The sequence below is a fragment of the Cherax quadricarinatus genome, chromosome 14 (assembly GCF_038502225.1).
Source record: "Cherax quadricarinatus isolate ZL_2023a chromosome 14, ASM3850222v1, whole genome shotgun sequence".
Lineage (NCBI taxonomy): Eukaryota > Metazoa > Arthropoda > Malacostraca > Decapoda > Parastacidae > Cherax > Cherax quadricarinatus.
Window position 1 is genome coordinate 32,660,708 of NC_091305.1, and position 22,372 is coordinate 32,683,079.

General features: G+C 40.3%; 1 protein-coding gene across 1 annotated transcript in view; it reads left to right on the forward strand.

Moving 5' to 3' along the window:
* corn (cornetto) overlaps nucleotides 1-22,372 on the forward strand; it is a 545,732-nt gene that overhangs the window by 380,615 nt on the left and 142,745 nt on the right. The window contains exon 8 of the mRNA XM_070084950.1: nucleotides 3,542-3,639. Within this exon, the coding sequence (XP_069941051.1) occupies nucleotides 3,542-3,639 (98 nt within the window). The remainder of the gene's footprint in view (nucleotides 1-3,541; nucleotides 3,640-22,372) is intronic.

The window sequence follows — 22,372 nt, forward strand, 5'->3', positions numbered from 1 at the left end:
AATAATATTCACAGAAATTGTAGAATAATGATTTCTCTAATTTTCTACAAGCAATTTTTGGAAATATTCCAAATACTTTGGGAGTTATATGGGAGTAAAGGACAGATTTTTTGCAACATTCCAAGAACTAACAAACTTTATTTTTTTTGTAAAATAAAGATAAGTTATTTAGAGGCCAGGCCATGTAGAAAATTCGTATAAGCACTGTTCTCTCGGCACCAAGTGTCCAAACAACCTTACATCGTCCCATATAGGAATAAATCGCACCCCAAGGGCATTTTCAGTAAATCAGTCATTTTTCAGTCTTTTCTCAGTTGTTGTTTGAGGTATATTTTTGATAAATATTTTCAAGAAAGAGTGAAAACACTTTGTCTTGTGCACCAAAACTGGAGGAAATCGGACGGTAAACAAAAGAGCTACAATTCTTTGCCCGAGGGCCCTGCTTCGGATACCGGATTTATCGGACCGATGACTTTGCGAACCGGGGGTCCACTGTATATATATATATATATATATCTTCTTTCTTTCTTTCTACGCACCGGTCGTATCCCACCGAGGTGGGGTGGCCGAAAAGGAAAAACGAAAGTTTCTTCTTTTACAATTAGTAATATATACAGAAGATGATGTTACTAGCCCCTTGCTCCCGGCATTTTAGTCGCCTCTTACAACACGCATGGTTTACGGAGGAAGAATTCTGTTCCACTTCCCCATGGAGGTAAGAGGAAATAAACAGAAACACGAACTTTAAAGAAAATAGAAGAAAACCCAGAGGGGTGTGTATATATATGCTTGTACATGTATGTATAGTGTGACCTAAGTATTAGTAGAAGTAGCAAGACGTACCTGAAATCTTGCATATTTATAAGACACCTGAAATCGAAAGAATTACAGGCTTCTTTTTTTACACTCAGTATTACAGTAGTACCTCCCTAGGTGCGTGCTGTCTACCAGCATACTACCTTGGATTACTTTAATTTTCTTTTTTATAACACGTCGGCCATTTCCCACTGAGGCAGGGTGACCCAAAAAGAAAGAAAAATGTTTCATCATCATTCAACACTCACCTTTACACATGCATAATCACTGTCTTTGCAGAGGCATTCAGTTATGACAGTTTAGATGTCCCTCCGAATTGCCAATATCCCAAATGCCTCCTTTAAAGTGCAGTCATTGTACTTCCCATTTCCAGGGCTCAAGTCCGGCTAACCGGTTTCCCTGAATCCCTTCACAAAATATTACCAGCTTACAATCCAGCAGCTTGTCAGGTCTCCAAAACCATTCGCCTCCATTCACTCCTGTCTAACACATTCACGCACACTTGCAGGAAGTCCAAGCCCCTCACCCGCAAAACCTCCTTGATCTCCTCCCTTCAACCTTTTCGAGGGCAACCCCTACCCTGTCTTCCTTCCTGTACAGATTTATATGCTCTCCAAGTTATTTTACTTTGTTCCATTCTCTAAGTGACCAAACTACCTCAACAATCCCTCCTCAGCCCTCTGACTTTTAGTAACAACACACCACCTCTTCCTAATTTCCACACTACGAATTCTCTGCATAATATTTACATCACACATTGCCCTTAGACACGACATCTACACTGCCTCCAGCCTCCTTGCTGCAGCATTTACAACCCAAGCTTCACACCCATATAAGAGTGTTGGCACCACTATACTCTCATACATTCCCTTCTTTGTCTCTGTAGATAATGTTTTTTTGTCTCCACAGATACCTCAACACACCACTCACCTTTTTTCCTTCATCATTTCTATGGCTAACCTCATCTTTCATAAACCCATCCACTGACAAGTCATCTCCCAAATATCTGAAAATATTCACTTCTTCCATACTCCCTCTAATGTGATATTCAATTTTTCTTTATTTAAATCACTTGATACCCTCGTCACCTTACTCTTATTTATGTTCACTTTCATCTTTCTACCTTTACACACCCTCCAAAACTCATCCACTTATCTTTGCAACTTTTCTTTAGAATCTTCCAAAAGCACAGTATCATCAGTATTATCACCCTGGCATTTACAGTGGACCCCCGCATAGCGAACTTAATCCGTGCAAGAGGGCTGGTCGTTATGCGAAATGTTCGCTATGCGAATTAATTTTCATAAGAAATAATGGAAATAAAATTAATCCGTGCAAGACACCCTACCACAAAAAAATGTTAATTTTAGTACACACAAACTGAAAAAGGCATGCACAATTACATGACACTACTTTTATTGAAGATCTGGTGATGATTGATGGGATGGGAGGAGGGGAGAGAGAGTGTTAGTGTTTAGAAAATCCCCTTCATTAACACTTGAGGAGGCACTTATCTTTGCAACTTTTCTTTAGAATCTTCCAAAAGCACAGTATCATCAGTATTATCACCCTGGCATTTACTTCTTTTACAATCCCATCTATAAATATATTAAACAACCATGGTGACATTACACATCCCTGTCTAAAACCTACTTTTACTGGAAAGTAATTTGCCTCTCTGCTACACACCTTAACCTAAGCCTCACTATCCTCATAAAAACTCTTTACAACATTTAGTAACTTACTACCTGTTCCATGCACTTGCAACATCTGCCACATTGCTCCCCTATCTGCCTTTTCTAAATCCATAAATGCAATGAAAACTTCCCTACCTTCATCTAAATACTGTTCACACATATATGCTTCATTGTAAACACTAGATCTACACATCCCCTACCCATTCTAAAGCCTTGCTCATCTTCAATCCTACTCTCTGTCTTAGCTCTAATTTTTTAAAAAATAACCCCTACCATACACCTTACATGGTATACTAAGTACACTTATTTCCTTGTAATTTTTACAATCTCATCCCCCTTCCCTGTACGTAAAGGAACTATACATGCTTCTGCCAATCGATAGGTACCTTCCCCTTATTCATACATTTATTAAACAAAAATACCAACAACTCCAATACTATATCCCACCCCCCTTGATTTTAGCATTTCTGTTATGATCCCGTCAGTTCCATCTGCTGTACCCCCTTTCATTCTACTTAATGCCTCATGCACCTCTCCCACACTTATATCTTGCTCTTCATCACTCCTAAAAGATGTTGTTCCTCCCTGGCCATTGCATGAAATTACTGCCTCTTTCTTCATCGACATTTAAAAGTTCCTCAAAATATTCCTGCCGTCTACCCAATACCTCCAGCTCCCCATCTTCTAACTCCTGTACTCTGTTTTTAACTGGCAAATCCATTAGTTCCCTAGGCTTTCTTAACCTGTTTTTCTCACTCCAAATTTTTTTCTTATTTCCAGCAAAATTTGTTGACAGTACCTCTCCCACTTTATCATTTACTCTCCTTTTGCACTCTCTTACCACTCTCTTCACCTTTCTTTTACTCTCTGTATACTCTGCCCTTCTTATATCACTTATGCTTTGTAAAAATCTCTCATAAGCTACCTTATCATATTCTTGTGTACTGTAACAAGTTTTAAATTTTAATGTTATTTAGGTCAAGAGTATTTGTAATAGCACAATATTAGTGATTCTTGTTTAATTTCAGCTTGTAAATTTAAGAGCAGAATGCAAGCAGCTATCAGCAAAGTTTAAGGAAAAAGATGAAGAAGCAAGACACATGGTGAGGTTAGCAGAAGAAAGGAGGTAAGTTTAGCCTGTACACTGTTACTTTAACACTATCGAATGTTAAAATTATTGTAGTGGTTTTTAACTTTTAGATTTTAATCAAAGATTAAAATAATGTTAATTTTCTTCGTTGAATTCAAAGTTGATTGACTGTTTCATTGGCATGTCCTAGATGTAGCTGTTTTTTTTTTTTTAATGCACCAACCATCTTCCACTGAGGCAGGATGACCTGAAAAAGAAGAAACAAAAGATTCTTTTTACATTTATTTATACAGAAGGGGAGAAGGGGTTACTAGCCCCCTTGCTCCTGGTGTTTGTCACTTCTTACATGCATGGCTTACATAGGAAGGATTCTTCTCCACTTTACAGTGAAGATAATAGGAAATAAATAAGAACAAGAATTATTAAGAAAATAGAAGAAAACTCAGATGGGTGTGTATAGATATATGTGCATATGCATGTGGAGTGTGTCCTAAGTGTAAGTAGAAGTAGCAAGATGTACCTGTTACCTTGTGTGTTTATGAGGCAAAAAGAAGAGGCCCCAGCAATCCTACCATTGTATAATGCAGTTAAAGGTTTCCATTTCATACTCATTTGACAGGTTGGTAGTACTTCCCAGGGTGGTTGCTGTGTACCAACGTTTTACCTATAATTAATATTGCTGCACTATAGAGAGAAATCTCTTTTCACTCTTCTTGTTTATGGTGTATGTACTTAGATCAAACTTAAGATTTTATGGTGTGTTGAAGTTAGCGAGAAAATGAACATGTTGGCAACAGTGGCATATATGCACCGACAGTGGCAGTTCGTCAAAAAATAGAATGGAGGCACTGCATGACTGCAAGCCTCATAGAACAGCATAATAAACATTATTAAAGTAATAATTTTTAAAATTAAACTAAATTTAATAATGATAAGGTTTCACATATATTTCTGGGTACACATACACTCCCGCGTCTCCCTTGTCGGAGTTGATAGGTTCCAACCTGAAGCGTTAACACTAATATATTTTTTTATAATTGGTTTTTGAGACCTGACAAGCTCTTGGAGTGTGAGCAGGATAATATTTAGTGAAACTGGTTAGCTGGAAATGGGAAGCACTTTAAAGGAGGGGTTTGGGATATTGACAGTTTGGAGGGACTTCTAAACTGTTGTATCTGAGTGCCTCTGCTAAGACAGTGATTATGTGTGAGTGAGGTGAAAGTGTTGAATGATTAAGTAAGTAAGTTTATTCAGGTATACACAAATACAGTTACATAGAATTATCATACATAGCAGCATATGTGTAGAGAACCTAGGATAACCCAAAAAAGTCAGACAGAGTGACTTATTTCCATTGGGGTCCTTTTACCTTATTATTATAATATAAAGGTTATAATATTTTCTTATTATTCTATAATGAAGATAACATCTTATTATCATACTAAAAAGACTATCTACTACACGAGGGTCATTAAGACTATCTACAATACGAGGGTCATTACTAGGAATAAGGTAAAATTTACATGTATGTTAGATAAAAAATAGAAAATCATTCCCCTCCCTTTCTGTAGCTACATTCATCAGACACCTTTTGGCACTCTTCTTGAACTGGTTCATGCTATGACTGGCTTTGACATGTGCGGGTAGTCTGTTCCATTCCTTTATTGCTGTACAATAAAAGGTGTTTGAAGCCTGGCCAATGACTGTGGGTACTACAAAGTTGTGCTCTCTCCCCCTAGTACTATGATTGCTTTGGTTCCCAACCTTGACAAAATTGACAGCAAGATATTCTGGACACTGTTTGTGAGCAATTTTATAAACATGATTTAGCTTCAGTTGTTTTACTCTGTCTTCAACATTCAGCATATCCAACTGCTGTAATTCATCCTGGCCTTCATGTTCTCTTGGTCCCAGCCCCAGGATGAATCTTACGATTTTGTTCTGGGTGATCTGCAGTCTATCTTTCAGTTTTTTTGTCAAGGCAGAGTACCAAGAAGAGCAAGCGTAATCCATATGGCATTGTATAAGGGCTAGACGTAGGGTCCTGCGAGCCTCAGTAGGTAGACACTGTGCTTGTCTATACAGGAACTTCAGTCTGGCATTCGCTTTCTTTACTACACTGTTCCCTATCAATTCTCCTGACATGCATGGGTCAAAGGGGATTCCCAAATATTTTACTGATGAAACCAAAGTGATGGGCTCCCCATTACATTGAACATTAAAGTTATTTACCCTTCTCAGTTTATGTTTCGTGCCAAAGAGAATGGCTTCAGTTTTCCCTAGGTGTAATGATAGTTTGTTGTCTACTAACCATTTGCTGCAGGACTCCAGTTCCAGTGTTAAAACATTAGCAATATCTTGTGGGTCTTTACCTGACACTAACAGAGCACTGTCATCTGCATACAGTAGGAGTTTGCACTTGACACTGATGGGAGACAGCCGACTTGTTGAAAAAACAAAGCGTTCACATATATGTATCCGTAGAGGTCGTCACAGTTCTGCTTGTGGAGACCTGGCTAGCTGAGGTGATGAAGTTGCAGCTATTAGATATTGTGTTATGCTATCAAAATCTTGTATGCTCAAGTCAGTCATGCCACTTTTTGTCTATGAAGAGTCTCCACCAAATAGTAAGCATGGAAAAACAAAGTAAAGCATTTTTTTCTGGTAAACACTGATGCTAAACTGGCACGTATATTCTTTGCTCCTGCTTGTATTTTTTTTGTAGAATGGGTAAAACTGGTGCATGTCATCCTTTTTCTTTTATCTTTACTTTTTCACTTAAAATCAACTGCGAAAAGTTAATATTATTTTTTATTATTAACACACTGGCCGATTCCCACCAAGGCAGGGTGGCCCGAAAAAGAAAAACTTTCACCATCATTCACTCCATCACTGTCTTGCCAGAAGGGTGCTTTACACTACAGTTTTTAAACTGCAACATTAACACCCCTCCTTCAGAGTGCAGGCACTGTACTTCCCATCTCCAGGACTCAAGTCTAGCCTGCCGGTTTCCCTGAATCCCTTCATAAATGTTACTTTGCTCACACTCCAACAGCACGTCAAGCATTAAAAACCATTTGTCTCCATTCACTCCTATCAAACACACTCACGCATGCCTGCTGGAAGTCCAAGCCCCTCGCACACGAAACCTCCTTTACCCCCTCCCTCCAACCTTTCCTAGGCCGACCCCTACCCCGCCTTCCTTCCGCTACAGACTGATACACTCTTGAAGTCATTCTGTTTCGCTCCATTCTCTCTGCATGTCCGAACCACCTCAACAACCCTTCCTCAGCCCTCTGGACAACAGTTTTGGTAATCCCACACCTCCTCCTAACTTCCAAACTACGAATTCTCTGCATTATATTCACACCACACATTGCCCTCAGACATTACATCTCCACTGCCTCCAGCCTTCTCCTCGCTGCAACATTCATCACCCATGCTTCACACCCATATAAGAGCGTTGGTAAAACTATACTCTCATACATTCCCCACTTTGCCTCCAAGGACAAAGTTCTTTGTCTCCACAGACTCCTAAGTGCATCGCTCACCCTTTTCCCCTCATCAATTCTATGATACACCTCATCTTTCATAGACCCATCCGCTGATACGTCCACTCCCAAATATCTGAATACATTCAACTGAGTTTGCTCTGGTTTCCACTGCTATTGTTTATCAAATGGTAATTAAATTTAATGCTATTGAAAATAATTTAAACGGCCACCAACCACGTGTTAAAACGTGCATACTTGCAACATAAACAGATTGATTTCAACTGGGTGTGTGCTACATCGAATGCAGCTCCTCTCTGCCAGATGTAACGCCAGTAATACCTATGTTATTGTACCACATCAAACTTCTATTTTTAATCATTTTTTATCTTGTTTCAACAAAAAAAATAAAAAATTCGCTTATAAATACATTGAAAACAACATACAACAGATTTTTCCTGAAATATATTTGTCAGTTGTAAATTATTTTAGCATAAGGTTGATGAAGTCATATGTCTGGCAGTGAGCAACTGGGGACTCTGCAGCTCTGCAGCTTCCGTGGATGAGCTGCCAGTGTGCACCAATGATATTTATATTTTAAAAAAAAATTTTTTTCAACATTTTGGCTGTCTCCCTCCAAGGCAAGGTGACCCAATGAAGAAAGAAATGCTTTCACCATCATTCTCACATAATCACTGTCCTTTCAAAAGCACCCAGATATGACAGTTCAGATGTCACTCCAAACAGCCAATATCCCAAACCCCTCCTTTAATCCTTTGAGGGGCCAGACCCCTGATCTTAAACTTATCCACGGGGTCCAAGAATTTTCCAAAAAAATTTTTATTTTTACTTATGAAATTTTAAGAGTCTTTGTCTGAAGGTAATAAAACAAAAAGTACAAAATTTGTTGGAAAATTGATGAAATTACAGTCGTGAATTTTGCTGCATCAGCGATATTTACGCATCGGCAATTTTGCCCACTTTGACTCCTACTTTAGGCCAATTATGGTCTTCCAGTCGACCAAATTCTTAGCTATTTTGCTAGTATTGCTTCCATTTTATTGACTGAGTACAAGAAATCACAAAGTTAACTTTTTCAACTACCCAATAAACTGATTGGAAATCGGTAATTTGGCCAATTTCACACAAAGTTCAAAATGTTCCAATTTGAAAATAGGGTCCAGAATAAACAATACAGGCATTCCTGTCACTAAAATAACATTTCCTTTGTTATTAGTTACATTTCCAGGCTTACAAATGAATTCCACTTTGATTTTTTATTCACATAATGAATTTTTATTCACACCAAAAAAATAGTAGATATACTGTTATGCAATGTTATAATAATTGTATAAATAATATCAACGCATTCATGAATGCACATTAGACCCACCAGCTAACGTGTATTGGACGCATGATGTCGTTTGTTTACCCTTGAAATCAAACATTTCTGCTACTTTGAGCTCCGTTTCAAGCCATTTTCTGTAATAAAACCAATCAAAAAATTCTTATTTCTGTAAAGTATCTTCCGTTCTATCAAATGAGACCAAGAAACCATGAATACAACTGTAAAAAACCTACTAAAATACACTACAAAGTGGCTGTTTTAATCAGAAAACATAGTCTCAGTTTTTTCTCATTACACACTGCATGATGCAGGATTTGTTTTATATGGTGCACACTTACCACATAGATGCATTCTCTCATATCTAGGCCCAAATTTACCACTCACAGTTTATCTGAGTGAGCTGAGCTCATGGCGTAGAACTACGGCTTGGACCCTAGCTTCAAAGCTGTAAAACTATGGGATGGATCCTCAAAGGGTTAACCGATTCACTGTTGAGACCCCTGCTTGCAAACTTGCTCTCAGTGTTGAAGAATTTAAAACAAAAATGATAATCTATTCTCGATGGTAATGAAACCAAAAGTATGAAATTTGATGGAAAACTTATGGAATTACGCTCTTGGGAAGTTAGCAGTCTCGGCGATATTTATGCATCAGTGATTTTGCTCACTTTGAGCCCTACTTTTGGCCAATTCCATTGTTCCAGTCAACCAAACTCGTAGCTATTTGGCTAGAACTCCTTTTGTTCTATTGATTGAGTACAAGAAACTTCCCATTTACCGATTTCAACTACCCAATAAGTAATAATTGGTGTGACTTTGTCAATGGTCCAAGTCGGACCGAAACGTCGTCGCAAGCTTCTGTCTTTTATGTGCGGGTTATTTGTGTAAGTAATAATTTATAATAATAGTAATAATAATAATTTATAATAATAGTAATAATAAATAATCGCTCTGGATGCTTTAAATGTCATACATATTTCGTAGGAGAGGGTTTTGGGGGTTAATGCCCCCACGGCTCAGTCTGAGACCAGGCCTTGTGGTGGATCAGGGTCTGATCAACCAGGCTGCTACTGCTGGCTGCACGCAAACTGACATACGAACCACAGTCCGGCTGTACAGGTATTGACTTTGTGCCTGTCCAGTGCCTTCTTGAAGACAGCCATGGGTCTATTGGAAATCCCCCTTATGTATGCTGGGAGGCAATTGAACAGTCTTAGGCCCCTGACACTTACTGTGCTCTCTCTATGTACTCGTGGCACCCCTGCTTATCATTGGGGAAATGTTGCATCTCGTGCCGAGTCTTTTGCTTTCATAGAAAGCGATTTTCATGTGCAAGTTTGGTACCAGTCCCTCTAGGGTTTTCTAAGCGTATATTATCATGTATCTCTTTCACCTGCGTTCCAGGGAATACAAATCGAGGAACTTCAACTGTTCCCAGTAATAATTTAAGTGCCTTATTGCACTTGTGTGTGCTGTGAAAGTTCTTAGTACACTCTCCAGGTCACCAATTTTGCCTGCCTTGAAGGGGGCAGTTAGTGTACAGCAGTATTCCAGCCTAAAGAGAGCAAGTGATTTGAAGAGAACCATCATGTTTTGAAGGTTATCATTATCCACCTTATTATTTTCCTGGCAGATGCGGTAGATACATTGTTGTGGTCTTCGAAGGTGAGACCCTCTGACATCATCACTCCCAGGTCCTTCACATTACTTTTTTGCTCTATTGTGTGGTTAGAATTTGTTGTATACACTGATACAGTTTTAATTTCTTCAAGTTTTCCATATCTGAGTACAGTGGACCCCCGGTTAACGATATTTTTTCACTCCATAAGTATGTTCAGGTGCCAGTACTGACCGAATTTATTCCCATAAGGAATATTGTGAAGTAGATTAGTCCATTTCAGACCCCCAAACATACACGTACAAACGCACTTACATAAATACACTAACATAATTGGTCGCATTCGGAGGTAATCGTTATGCGGGGGTCCACTGTAGTTGAAATTTCTCTTCCTTGAACTTCATATTGTTTTGAGTGGCCCATTTGAAGATTTGGTTCATATCCACTTGGAGTCTTGCAGTGTCTTTGATGGAGGTCACTGTCATGGCAATTTGGGTGTCATCTGCAAAGTTAGACACAGAAAAATGGCTTACATATCTGTCAGATATAAGGAGAAAGAACAGGATGGGATCAGAGCTTTTCACCATAGCTGCCTCAGACTTTACTTTGTATGCTATTACTCTTTATGTTCTATTTGTCAGGAAGTTATAGATCCATCTACCAACTTTTCATGTTCTTTTATCATGCATTTTGTGCATTACTACACCATGGTAACACTTGTCGAAAACTTTTGCAAAGTCTGCGTATGCTACATCTGTATTTTGTTTCTCCTCTACAGCATCCAGGACCTTGTCATAGTGATCCAGTAGCTGGGACAGGCAGGAACGACCTGCTCTAAACCCATGTTGCCCTGGCTTGTGTAACTGATGGGTATCTAGGTGGTTGGCGAACTTGCTTCTTAGAATTTTTTCAAAGATTTTTATGATATGAGATGTTAGAGCTATCGGTCTGTAGTTTTTTGCAATTGCTTTACTGCCATCTTTGTAGAGTGGGGTAATGTCTGTTGTTTTTAGTGACTGTGGGGTGACCCCTGTGTCTGTGCTCCCCCTCCATAGAATGCTCAAGGCACGCGACAGGGGCTTCCTGCAGTTCATGATGAACACAGAGTTCTATGAGTCTGGGCCTTGGGCATAGTGCATGGGCATGTCATTTATTGCCTTTTCAGAGTCTTGTGGTGTTAGGATAATATCCGAGATTTTTGAGACGTCCAAATTTTTGGTTCTCGTTCATAAAAAATTCATTTGAATTGTTGACCCTTAGTCTGGGCAGTGGCTCACTGAACACTGAATTGTATTGGGACTTTAGTATCTCACTCATTTCTTGGCTGCCATCTGTATATGCCCCATCTCGCCTAAGCAGGGGCCCATTACTGGATGTTGTTTTTCCCTTAGATTTGGCATAAGAGAGGAAGTATTTTGGATGTTTTTTCAATTTCCTCTATGGTTTTTAGTTCTTCCTGCGATTCTTGTCTCCTGTAAGATTCCTTCGGCTTAAGTTCGATACTTGCAGTGTCATTAACCAGTGCCTCTCTTCATATTTCATATACATGTATATTGGCCCCCTCTCAGCAGCTCTGTGGCTCTTCGCCTTCATCTGTATAGGGAGCATCTCTCTCTTTCTAGTTTACATCTTCTCTTTCTTTTTCTTAATGGAATGTGCCTTGAGCAGATCTCAAGAACCACAGAGTTTATTTTTTCTAGGCAAACCTTTGTTTTCTTTGTCTGGAACGGATTAATTGGATTTCCATTATTTCTTATTGGGAAAATTAACTCGGCTAACGATAATTTCGGTTAACAATGAGCTCTCGGGAACGGATTAATATCGTTAGGCGAGGGTCCACTGTATTCTCGTTTTCATGGTCTCGTGTGATAAAATGGAGAACATATTGCAGAAATAGAGATGAGTTTGATTAGTTTCACGAAAACAACCTTGAAACTGAGCTCAGAGTAGCGGAAATGTTTGATTCTTACCAATGTTCAAGAGTAAGCAAATTGCACCACACGTCCAATACATGTCAACTGGTGAGTTTAATATTCTTTCACTAGTGCACTGATATTATTTATACCATTTTTACAATGATGCAGTAGTCTGCATAACAGTAAATTTTGTATTTTTTGTATGAATAAAAACTCAAAATAGAAAGCAATAGTAATATAAGAGGGGCCTAGAGACGTGACTAATGAACAGAGGATATGTTATTTTAGTGCAAAGAATGTCTACATTGTTTATTCTGGACCCTCTTTTGAAACTTGCATCTTTTTTAATTTGCGTGAAATTGGCCAAATTGCCAATTTCTGACCACTTATTGGGTAGTTCAAATCTGTAAATGGGCAGTTTCTTGTACTCAGTTGATAGAAAAAAATGGAGTTCTAAAGAAATAGCTATGAGTTTGGTCAACTGGAACAACGGAATTGGCCAAAAACAGGGCTCAAAGTTGGCGAGATCGCCGATGTGTATATGTCGCCGAGACCACTAACTTCGTGGGAGTGTAATTCCGTGAGTTTTCAACCAAATTTCATACTTTTGGTGTCATTACCATCAGGAAAAGATTCTCTATCATTTCATAAGAATTTTTTTTTGTTTTTTCCAAAAAATTTTGCGACATAGAATGACAGCTTCAGAAAGGGGCTTGCGACAGTCAAAGGGTTAAATCTCTCAAACCAGCCTTTGCTGGCCTTAAATTCACTAACATCAGCACTAGTTCCAGGCATTTTCTTTACAAGATCATCTTGCCTTGCCTTTTCACAAATTATCGACTGCATAACGCTATCTCCTCCTAACTGTTTTTCATTGATCCACACCAACAACAAAGTCTACACATCTTTGAGTATTTGTGATCTCTGTTTTGTAAGCATATTTGCACCTTTCACAACAACAGCTTCCTTGATATCCTTTTTCTTGGTCACGATGGAAGCGACGGTTGTATGAGGTTCCTTATAAAACCTGGCAAGCTTCCTTCAAAGAAAACAATAAGACATGCACAATAACTACATAAATAAATGTTAAAATGACACCTTTATTGAAGAGTATTGATGAGTGATGAGACACTGTTTTTCTTGAACACTGGGATTTTCAGAGTGATACACCAGTAAAGACTTCACTTTGCAATCCCCACTACCATTATAACAAAACATGAGAGTTAGCCTGTCTTTCACAGGCGTGTGTCCTGGGAGTGCCTTTTCCTCCTGAGTAATGTAGGTCCTGTTTGGCATTTTCTTCCAGAACAGGCCTGTTTCGTCACAATTGAACACTTGTTGGGGGATGAATTTTTCAGCTTCGCCATGCCTTATCACACTGTGTATGCCACTACAATTCTTAAATCTCTCAAACCAACCTTTGCTGGCCTTAAATTCACCAATATGAGCACTAGTTCCAGGCATTTTTTCCTGTTCACCTGGGTGTTAGTCAACTGTTGTGGATCGCATTCTGGGGGACAGGATTAAGGACCCTAATGGAAATAAGTTAGACAGTCCTTGATGATGCACTGGCTTTCTTGGGTTATCCTGGGTGGCTAGCCCTATGGGGTTAATCGTTTCTCGGTAATTGTTTCACGTTAAGCCACACCAACAACACACACTCCACATCTTTGAGTAGTACAGCTGATGGTGGTGGAGCAACAGCTGACTGTGGTGCAGCAGCAGCTGACTGTGATGCAGCAGCAGCTGACTGATCCAGCAACAGCTGACTGTGGTGCAGCAACAGCTAACTGATCCAGCAACAGCTGACTGATCCAGCAACAGCTGACTGGTCCAGCAACAGCTGACTGTGGTGCAACAACAGCTGACTGATCCAGCAACAGCTGACTGTGGTGCAGCAACAGCTGACCATGGTGCAGCAGCAGCTGACTGTGGTACGATAGTATTTCTCACCCTTTTTACCACAGGGTTGGCACTAGAAGCTTTCTTTGGGCCCATTGTGGCTTATTTAGCAGTTACAAGCACTATAAACAATGGAATAATACAAAATGTATCGAATGTATGCATGCAACTGGCCACCCTGGCTTGTAAACAATGACAGCAGTGCTGGATAGGCAGGTTCGGGACGAGTCATGTTGGTCAGAAACAGCTGACGGTGGTGCAGCAGCAGCTGACCATGGTGCAGCAGCAGCTGACTGGTTCAGCAACAGCTGACTGTGGTGTAACAACAGCTGACTGTGGTGCAGCAACAGCTGATGGTGGTGCAGCAACAGCTGGCTGTGGTGCATCAGCAGCTCACCGTGGTGTAGCAGACTGGTGCAGCAGCAGCTGACCGTAGTGCAGCAACACCTGACTGCGGTATGATAGTATTTCTCACTCTTTTTACCACAGGGCTGGCACTAGAAGCTTTCTTTGGGCCCTTGGTGGCTTATTTAGCAGTTACAAGCACTATAAACAATGGAATAATACAAAATGTATCGAATGTATGCATGCAACCAGCCACCCTGGCTTGTAAACAATGACGGCAGTGCTGGATGGACAGGTTCAGGACGAGTCATATTGGTCAGAAACAGCTGACGGTGGTGCAGCAGCAGCAGTTGACTGTGGGCCCATGGTGGCTTATTTAGCAGTTACAAGCACTATAAACAAGGGAATAATACAAAATGTATCGAATGTATGCATGCATCCAGCCACCCTGGCTTGTAAACAATGACGGCAGTGCTGGATGGACAGGTTCAGGACGAGTCATGTTGGTCAGAAACAGCTGACGGGCCCACAGTCAACTGCTGCTGCACCACAGTCAGCTGTTGCTGCACCACAGTCAGCTGTTGCTGAACCACTGTCAGCTGCTGCTGCACCACAGTCAGCTGTTGCTGCACCACAGTCACCCTGGCTTTTAAACAATGACGTCAAGGCAGCTGAGGCGCTCAGGCTGGACAGACAGGTTTGGAAGGAATCACGTTGGGTGAGTTATCTTTAAGCGGACCAAAATGTTTACACTCAAATGCTTCGTTAGGTGGATTTAACGTTATGCGATGCGTTCGTTAGGCGAGGGTCCACTGTACAATGATAAAAACTATACGAAAATATATCTGTAAGTCGGTGTTTTAATCCAAAAAAACGGTAAGTTTTTTTTTCTCATTGTGCACTGCATGCTGCAGGATTTTTTTTATGTGGTGCACACTGACCACACAGACCCATTCTCTCACAAGTGGGCCTACCAGCTTTCTCCTGCTTGATTTGAAGCCGCTAGAATTATTGAGTATGTATATGTGTCCGAAACACTGGCTCGTAAGACGTATATGTACGACCAAAACAGTCAAAGGGTTAAGAAGCATAGTGGCATACACAATGTGTTAAGGCATGGCGAGGCTGCAGGTTCTGACAAATATGCGGCTGAAAAATATGCAGGAATTCAAGGGGTACATAGAGGCTAAACAGTTCAAACCCCAACAAGTGTTCAATTGTGATGAAACAAAAAGGCCTCTTTTGGAAGAAAATGCCAAAGAGGACCTACATCACGCAGGAGGAAAAGGCACTCCCAGGACACAAGCCTATGAAAGACAGGCTAACTCTCATGTTCTGTAGTAATGCTAGTGAGAATTTCAAAGTGAAGTCTTTACTGGTGTATCACCCTGACATAACCTCGGACACTACTGAATTGACCTTAAGAGAGTTCTGGAAAGATCACTTCAGTATCCTTCGTTGCATAAACCTTATAGGTAAGGCTTGGAGGGAGCGACTTCCAGGATTTTGAACTTTGCTTGGAGAAAATTGTGGCCAGAATGTGTCCAAGAAAGAGATTCTGAAGGGTTTGGGGCTGATCCTGATGAGCCTATGTCAGTTGTGGAAAGTGTTGTGGCATTGGGGAATTCCATGGAGTTGGAGGTTAGTGGCAAGGATGTGGAAGAGTTGGTGGAGGACCATGGGAAGAGCTAACCACTGAAGAGCTGCAAGGCCTTCATCTGCAACAACAACAGACCACAGCTTAGGAAATTGCTTCAGTGGAGGAAGGAGAGAGATGGACGAAGGTGCCTTCTTCAAAGGTTAAGGACATTTGTGCAAAGTGGAGTGAGGTGCAAACATTTATGGATGAACATCACCCTGACAAAGCTGTTGCAGGCCATGTTGGCAAAACACCATCACTCACCACCCTCACTGACTGTCAACTTCCTCCCCACACCACCAAACCACATGGAAAAAAGTCACTGTCTGAATTTTTCGGGTTATCCTAGGATGATGGTCTCCTTACTTCCTTCCCTCCTTCCTCTCATCTCTTCTTCCTTCCTCTCATCTCTTCCTTCCTTCCTCCCTTTCTTCCTGCCTTCCTCCCATTTTTCTTACCTTCCTTTCTTCCTTCCATCAGGTTTCCTGGGCATTTCTTATGGTCACAAATTCCTCAGAACCATGAAATTCATCTTTATTGACACTTCCATGTGTGCTTGAACTGTCACTCAGGAACAAAAGAGCCCCAATTAGCCAAGGAGTGGGGAGTTTCTTAGCGCTAGACATGGTGAACAAGGTGTAATAAAATGACTTTCTCACAATGCACCACTGGGTCCCTGATTTTTTTTGTACTGCACACAGTGACCATGGAGACCCATTTTCTCACATCTAAACGTACCAGCTGTTTCCCGCTTAATTTGAGGCTGCTAGAATTTACGCATACTAGTACGGCACAAACCCTGGTGTGTAAGCCATACTAGTATGGCACCAACCCTGAAAGGGTTAAAGGCTCTGGGGTTTTCTGAATGATATACGAACAGTGGCTTGATCTTACAATCACCACTTGCATTGGCACACAGTGCAACGGTTAACCTATCCTTCATGGGTTTGTGGCCTGGCATCTTCTTCTCCTCTGCAGTTATGTAAGTCCTCCTTAGCATCTTCTTCCAGAAGAGCCCTGTCTCGTCACAGTTAAAGACTTGCTGAATGATGTCTTCTTCATCTCCTACCACTTCTGCAAAAGTTTTGATAAAATCCTCAGCTACCTTCACATCAGAGCTCACTCCCTCACCATACCTGATAACAGAGTGAATGCTGGACCTCCTTTTAAACTTTTCAAACCATCCCAACTGGCTTTAAATGACGTTTCTGATGCCTTGTCCGTTGATGTGCCTGGGGTCTTCTGCAGCAAATCAGCGTAAATGCCTCATGCCTTCTTGCAGATGATACCCTCAGTCACAGCATCTCCTGAGAGCTGTTTCTCCGTCAACCATGTCAACAGCAGCTTTTCCATCTTTTCATTAACAGAGGTCCACTGCTCAGAAATTACTGTAACACCCTTTTCTGCCGCTAAAGCCTTTATACGCTCCTTCTGCTTTAGTATTGTACGTATAGTAGAGGGGCTACGCTTGTACTCACTCGCCAGGTTCTTAACCCTCTTACCTAGTCTGTTCTTATCAATAAGTTCTTGTTTTAATTCCATGCAGATCATCCTCTTTTTCTCCTCGACACTGTTCTTTGCACTTGCTTTCTTAGGACCCATGGTTAGAAGAAAAATTCTGGCAAAGTAACTGCACGAAACATAAGAAAATCATGAGAATTCCTTGCACAGCGAGGGTAGCTCTGTAAGCATGTGTACACTGGTGAGCATTGTTTTGATTGACACTACTGTCTGGTGGTGGCGTTGTCAAACTAAATTATATGTATTACGTACATACATGTATGTACTATTATTATTATAATTATTATACTATTACATATTATTATATTATTATTTTATTATTATATAGTATTATATTATTATTATTATTATTTTATTATATATAGTATTACAGTGGACCCTCAATCAACGGCATTAATCCGTTCCAGAGGGCTTGCTGTTGGTCGAGTTAATTTTCCCCATAAGAAATAATGGAAATAGGATTAATCCGTTCCTGACACCCCAAAGTCTGAAAAAAAAAAAAAATTACATGAAATATACATTTCCTTATATGGAAAGGAATGGGACATGCAAAACAAACAATAATTAAATGCCACTTAACTTTATTGTGAAGTTGTTCATGAGTGATGTGCCAGCAGCAGGGGAAATTCAGAATTGTCTATTGCTTGGAAGGAGAATCCCCTTCCAGAAGGACTTCAGGTACCAAGTCCTTTGGTGGGGTTACCTCCCTCCTTGGTTTTTTTAATGCCACTAGGACCAGCTTGAGAGTCACTGGACCCCTGTTGCACAAAATAGCTGTCCAGAGAGCACTGTTTCTCACTTGTCCTTAGGATTTCCCTAAATTGGGACATGAGTGTCATTGTACATGTTGCCAATGCGGCTTGCAACTTCGGTGACATGATAAAATTCTTTGATAAATGCTTGCACCTTTGTAAACATTGAACACATTTCCCTAATCCTTGATGAAGTCGTCTTCCTCTGTCTCTTCGTCCTGCTCTGAAGAACATTCCAGAGATGTGATCTGTTGCTGTTGCTCCTGAAGCTCTTGCAGGTCTGCAGTGGTAGTTCTTCCTTGTCGTTCTGCACCAACCCTTCCACATCCTTGCCACAAACCTCCAACCCCAAGGACTTCCCCAATGACACAATAGCTTCCACTACTGGCATAGCCTCCTGAGGGTTAGCCCCAAACCCTTCAACATCTCTTTGTTCTACACATTCTGGCCACAGTTTCCTCCAAGCAGAGTTCAACGTCCTCTTAGTCACTCCCTCCCAAGCCTTACCTATAAGGTTTACACAACTGAGGATATTGAAGTGATTTTTCCAAAACTCCCGTAGGGTCAATTGAGTGTCTGAGGTCACTTCAAAGCACTTTTGAAACACTGCTTTTGTGTAGAGTTTTTTGAAGTTTGAAATGACCTGCTGGTCCAAGGGCTAGAGGAGAGGAGTTGTATTACGAGGCAAAAACTTCACCTTAACGAAACCAAATTCCCCTGCAATTTCCTCTTGAAAGTCATGAGGATGAGCAGGAGCATTGTCCATTACCAGGAGGCACTTGAGTGCCAATTTCTTTTCCTGGAGATATTTTGTCACAGTGGGGCCAAACACACCATAAAACCAGTCCAAGAAAAATACCCTAGTGACCCATGCCTTACTGTTTGATCTCCACAGCACACACAAATTACCCTTGACGATATTGTTTTTCCTGAACACTCTGGGAGTTTGAGTGATACACCAATAAAGGCTTCACTTTGCAATCACCACTAGCATTACTACACAAGAACATAAGAAAGAAGGAATACTGCAACAGGCCTACTGACCCAAGCGGAGCAGGTCCATGTTTCCCCCCCGGATTATCCCAATGACCCACCCAGCCTGGTCATCTCCACTCGAGGATGGAGCACTGCACCAGACCCAGCAACACAAGCTAGTCACGTCAACTCACACCCACCCGCACCCACTCATGTATTTATCTAACCTATTTTTAAAACTACACAACGTTTTAGCCTCAATAACTGTACTCAGGAGTTTGTTCCACTTATCCACAACTCTATTACCAAACCAGTGCTATCCTTTATCCTTCCTGAATCTGAATTTTTCCAACTTGAAACCATTGCTGCGAGTCCTGTCATGGCTGGAAATTTTCAGCATGCTATTTACATCCCCTTTATTTATTCCTGTTTTCCATTTATACACCTCGATAATATCCCCCCTAATTCTACGCCTTTCGAGAGAGTGCAGATTCAGGGCCCTCAGTCTATCCTCATAGGGAAGATTTCTGATACATGGGATCATCTTTGTCATCCTCCTCTGTACATTTTCCAGAGCAATTATATCCATTAATGTCAGCCTGTCTTTCATAGGCTTATGTCGTGGGGGTGCCTTTTCCTCCTGAGTAATGTAGGTCCTGTTTGGCATTTTCTTCCAAAATAGGCTTGTTTTGTCACAATTAAACACTTGTTCAGGTTTTAGGTTTTCAGTCACTCTGTATTCCTTAGTCCTTCTCATATTTTTCAGCCGCAGTTTTGTCTGAACTGGCTGCCTCACCATGCCATACCACACTGTGTATGCCACTACGAATCTTAAATCTCTCATACCAGCCTTTGCTGGCCTTAAATTCATCATCAATAGCACTATTTTGAGGCATTTTCTTAATGAGATCATCGTGTAACTTCCTTGCCTTTTCACAAATTATAGACTGAGAAACACTATCACCTGATAATTGTTTTTCATTTATCCATACCAAAAACAGTCTCTCTACTTCTTCAACTATTTGTGGTCTCCGTTTTGAAAACATACTTGAACCTTTCGCAACAACAGCTTCCTTGATTGCCTGTCTGTTCACCAAGATAGTACTGATGGTTGAATGTGATTTGTTGTATTGCCTTTCCAACTCAGACATACTCCACTGTTGTATTTTTCAATGATCTCCTTCATTTCCATCGTAATTCTCACCCTTTTTAACACAGGCTTGGCACTAGAAGCTTTCTTGGGACCCATGGTGGCTTATTTAGCAGTTACAAACACTAGAAATAGTGGAATAATCCAAAATATATGGGAGGCACACGTGGAAACCGACCGCAACAGCTTGTAAACAATGGCACACTGACTCTTGGAGTGGCTGGGACCAGTCAGGCCTCTCTCCGGGCACATTGACATGTTCCGGAGAAATGCCGTTGGTCAAGTTTTTTGCCGTTGGTTAAGGCATTTTTTTCTACAGCAAAAAGCACCATTAGACGAAATTGCCGTTACTTAATGCCGCAGTTAGTCGAGGGTCGACTGTATATTATTGTTATATTATACAGGTCTCCCTCAACATTCGCAAGGGTTAGGGGATCAAGAGCCTCGCGAATGTTGAAAAATCGCGAATGTTTGGTGCCCCAATATATTGTAGGGAAATATACTGTAATACAATGCTGCTTCCTTAACCCTTTCAGGGTCCGTCCCGTAGATCTACGGCTTTACGTTCAGGGTCCAAACCGTAGATCTACGCCATGAGCTCAGCTCACTCTGATAAACTGTGAGTGGTACATTTAGGCCTAGATATGAGAGAATACATCTATGTGGTATGTGTGCACCACATAAAACAGTTCCTGCAGCACACTGTGTATAATGAGAGAAAAAAAATGAAATCATGATTTTTTGATTAAAACAGCAACTTTGCAGTGTTTTTTCGTATGTTTTTTATAGTTGTATTTGCGATTTCTTGGTCTCATTTGATAGAATGGAAGACATATTACAGAAATAGAGATGATTTTGATTGGTTTTAGCACTGGAAATGGCTTGAAACTGAGCTCAAAGTAGCAGAAATGTTAAATTTTTGCCGATATTCAAGAGTAAACAAACGACCTCACACATCTAATACACGTCAGCTGGTGGGTCTAATATACATTCACAAATATGGTGATGATATTTATACAATTATTACAGTATTGCATAACAGTAAATCTTCTATTTTTTGGTGTGAATAAAAATTCATTATGTGAATAAAAAATCAAAATGGAATTTATTTGTAAAGCCTCAAAACATAACTAATGAACAGAGGACATGTTAGTTTAGTGCCAGGAATGCCTACATTGTTCATTCTGGACCCTATTTTGAAATTAGAATATTTTGAACTTTGTGTTAAATTGGCCAAATTAACAATTTCCGATCACTTTATTTTGTAGTTGAAACAGTTGACTTGGCAATTTCTTGTGCTCAATCGATAGAATATTAGTAATACTAGTGAAATAGCTAAGAATTTGGTTGATTGGAATAATGTAATTGGCCTAAAATGGGAGTCAAAGTCGGCAAAATCGCCGATCCGTAAATATCGCTGACACATCAAAATTCGCGAGAGCATAATTTCGTCAATTTTCCACCAAATTTCGTACTTGTTGTTTTATTACCTTCACAAAAAGATTCTCTACGATTTCATAAGAAAAAATAACAAATTTTTTTTTTTGAAAATTCTTGGACACTGGTGCGTGACTCCAGATTTGGGCCTTGGACCCTGAAAGGGTTAACTTGTTGAACCATGAACAATCATAAAATACATGAAAACGTCGTAAATTGTACTAAATACATACATGTTATGCTTTAATAACATGTATGTTATTAAATACCACTGCCTCCACCACTGCCTCTACCACTTCCTCAACCACTGCGAGTCCCTGCTACCCTCCCTCTGACCCACGCAACTGGCAGCCAGCCCTCCCACCACTGTGTGGTGAGTGTTTTGTTTGTTCATTATTTGCTATTAAACTCCAGTATAAATAATGTAAACCCATTCATGACTGCGTATTGGAATGGCTATTCGGACAGGTATTGGACGGTGACATCATGTGTTTACTCTTGAACACAGCAAAGAATCAAACATTTCTTCTACTGCTAATAATAACAATAGTAGTAGTAGTAGTAATAATAATAATAATAATAATACATAATAATAATAATACATAATAATAATAATAATAAATACTATAGAATTGAAGGAAATTGTACAAAAATATGAGGTAGTGGTTGACACATT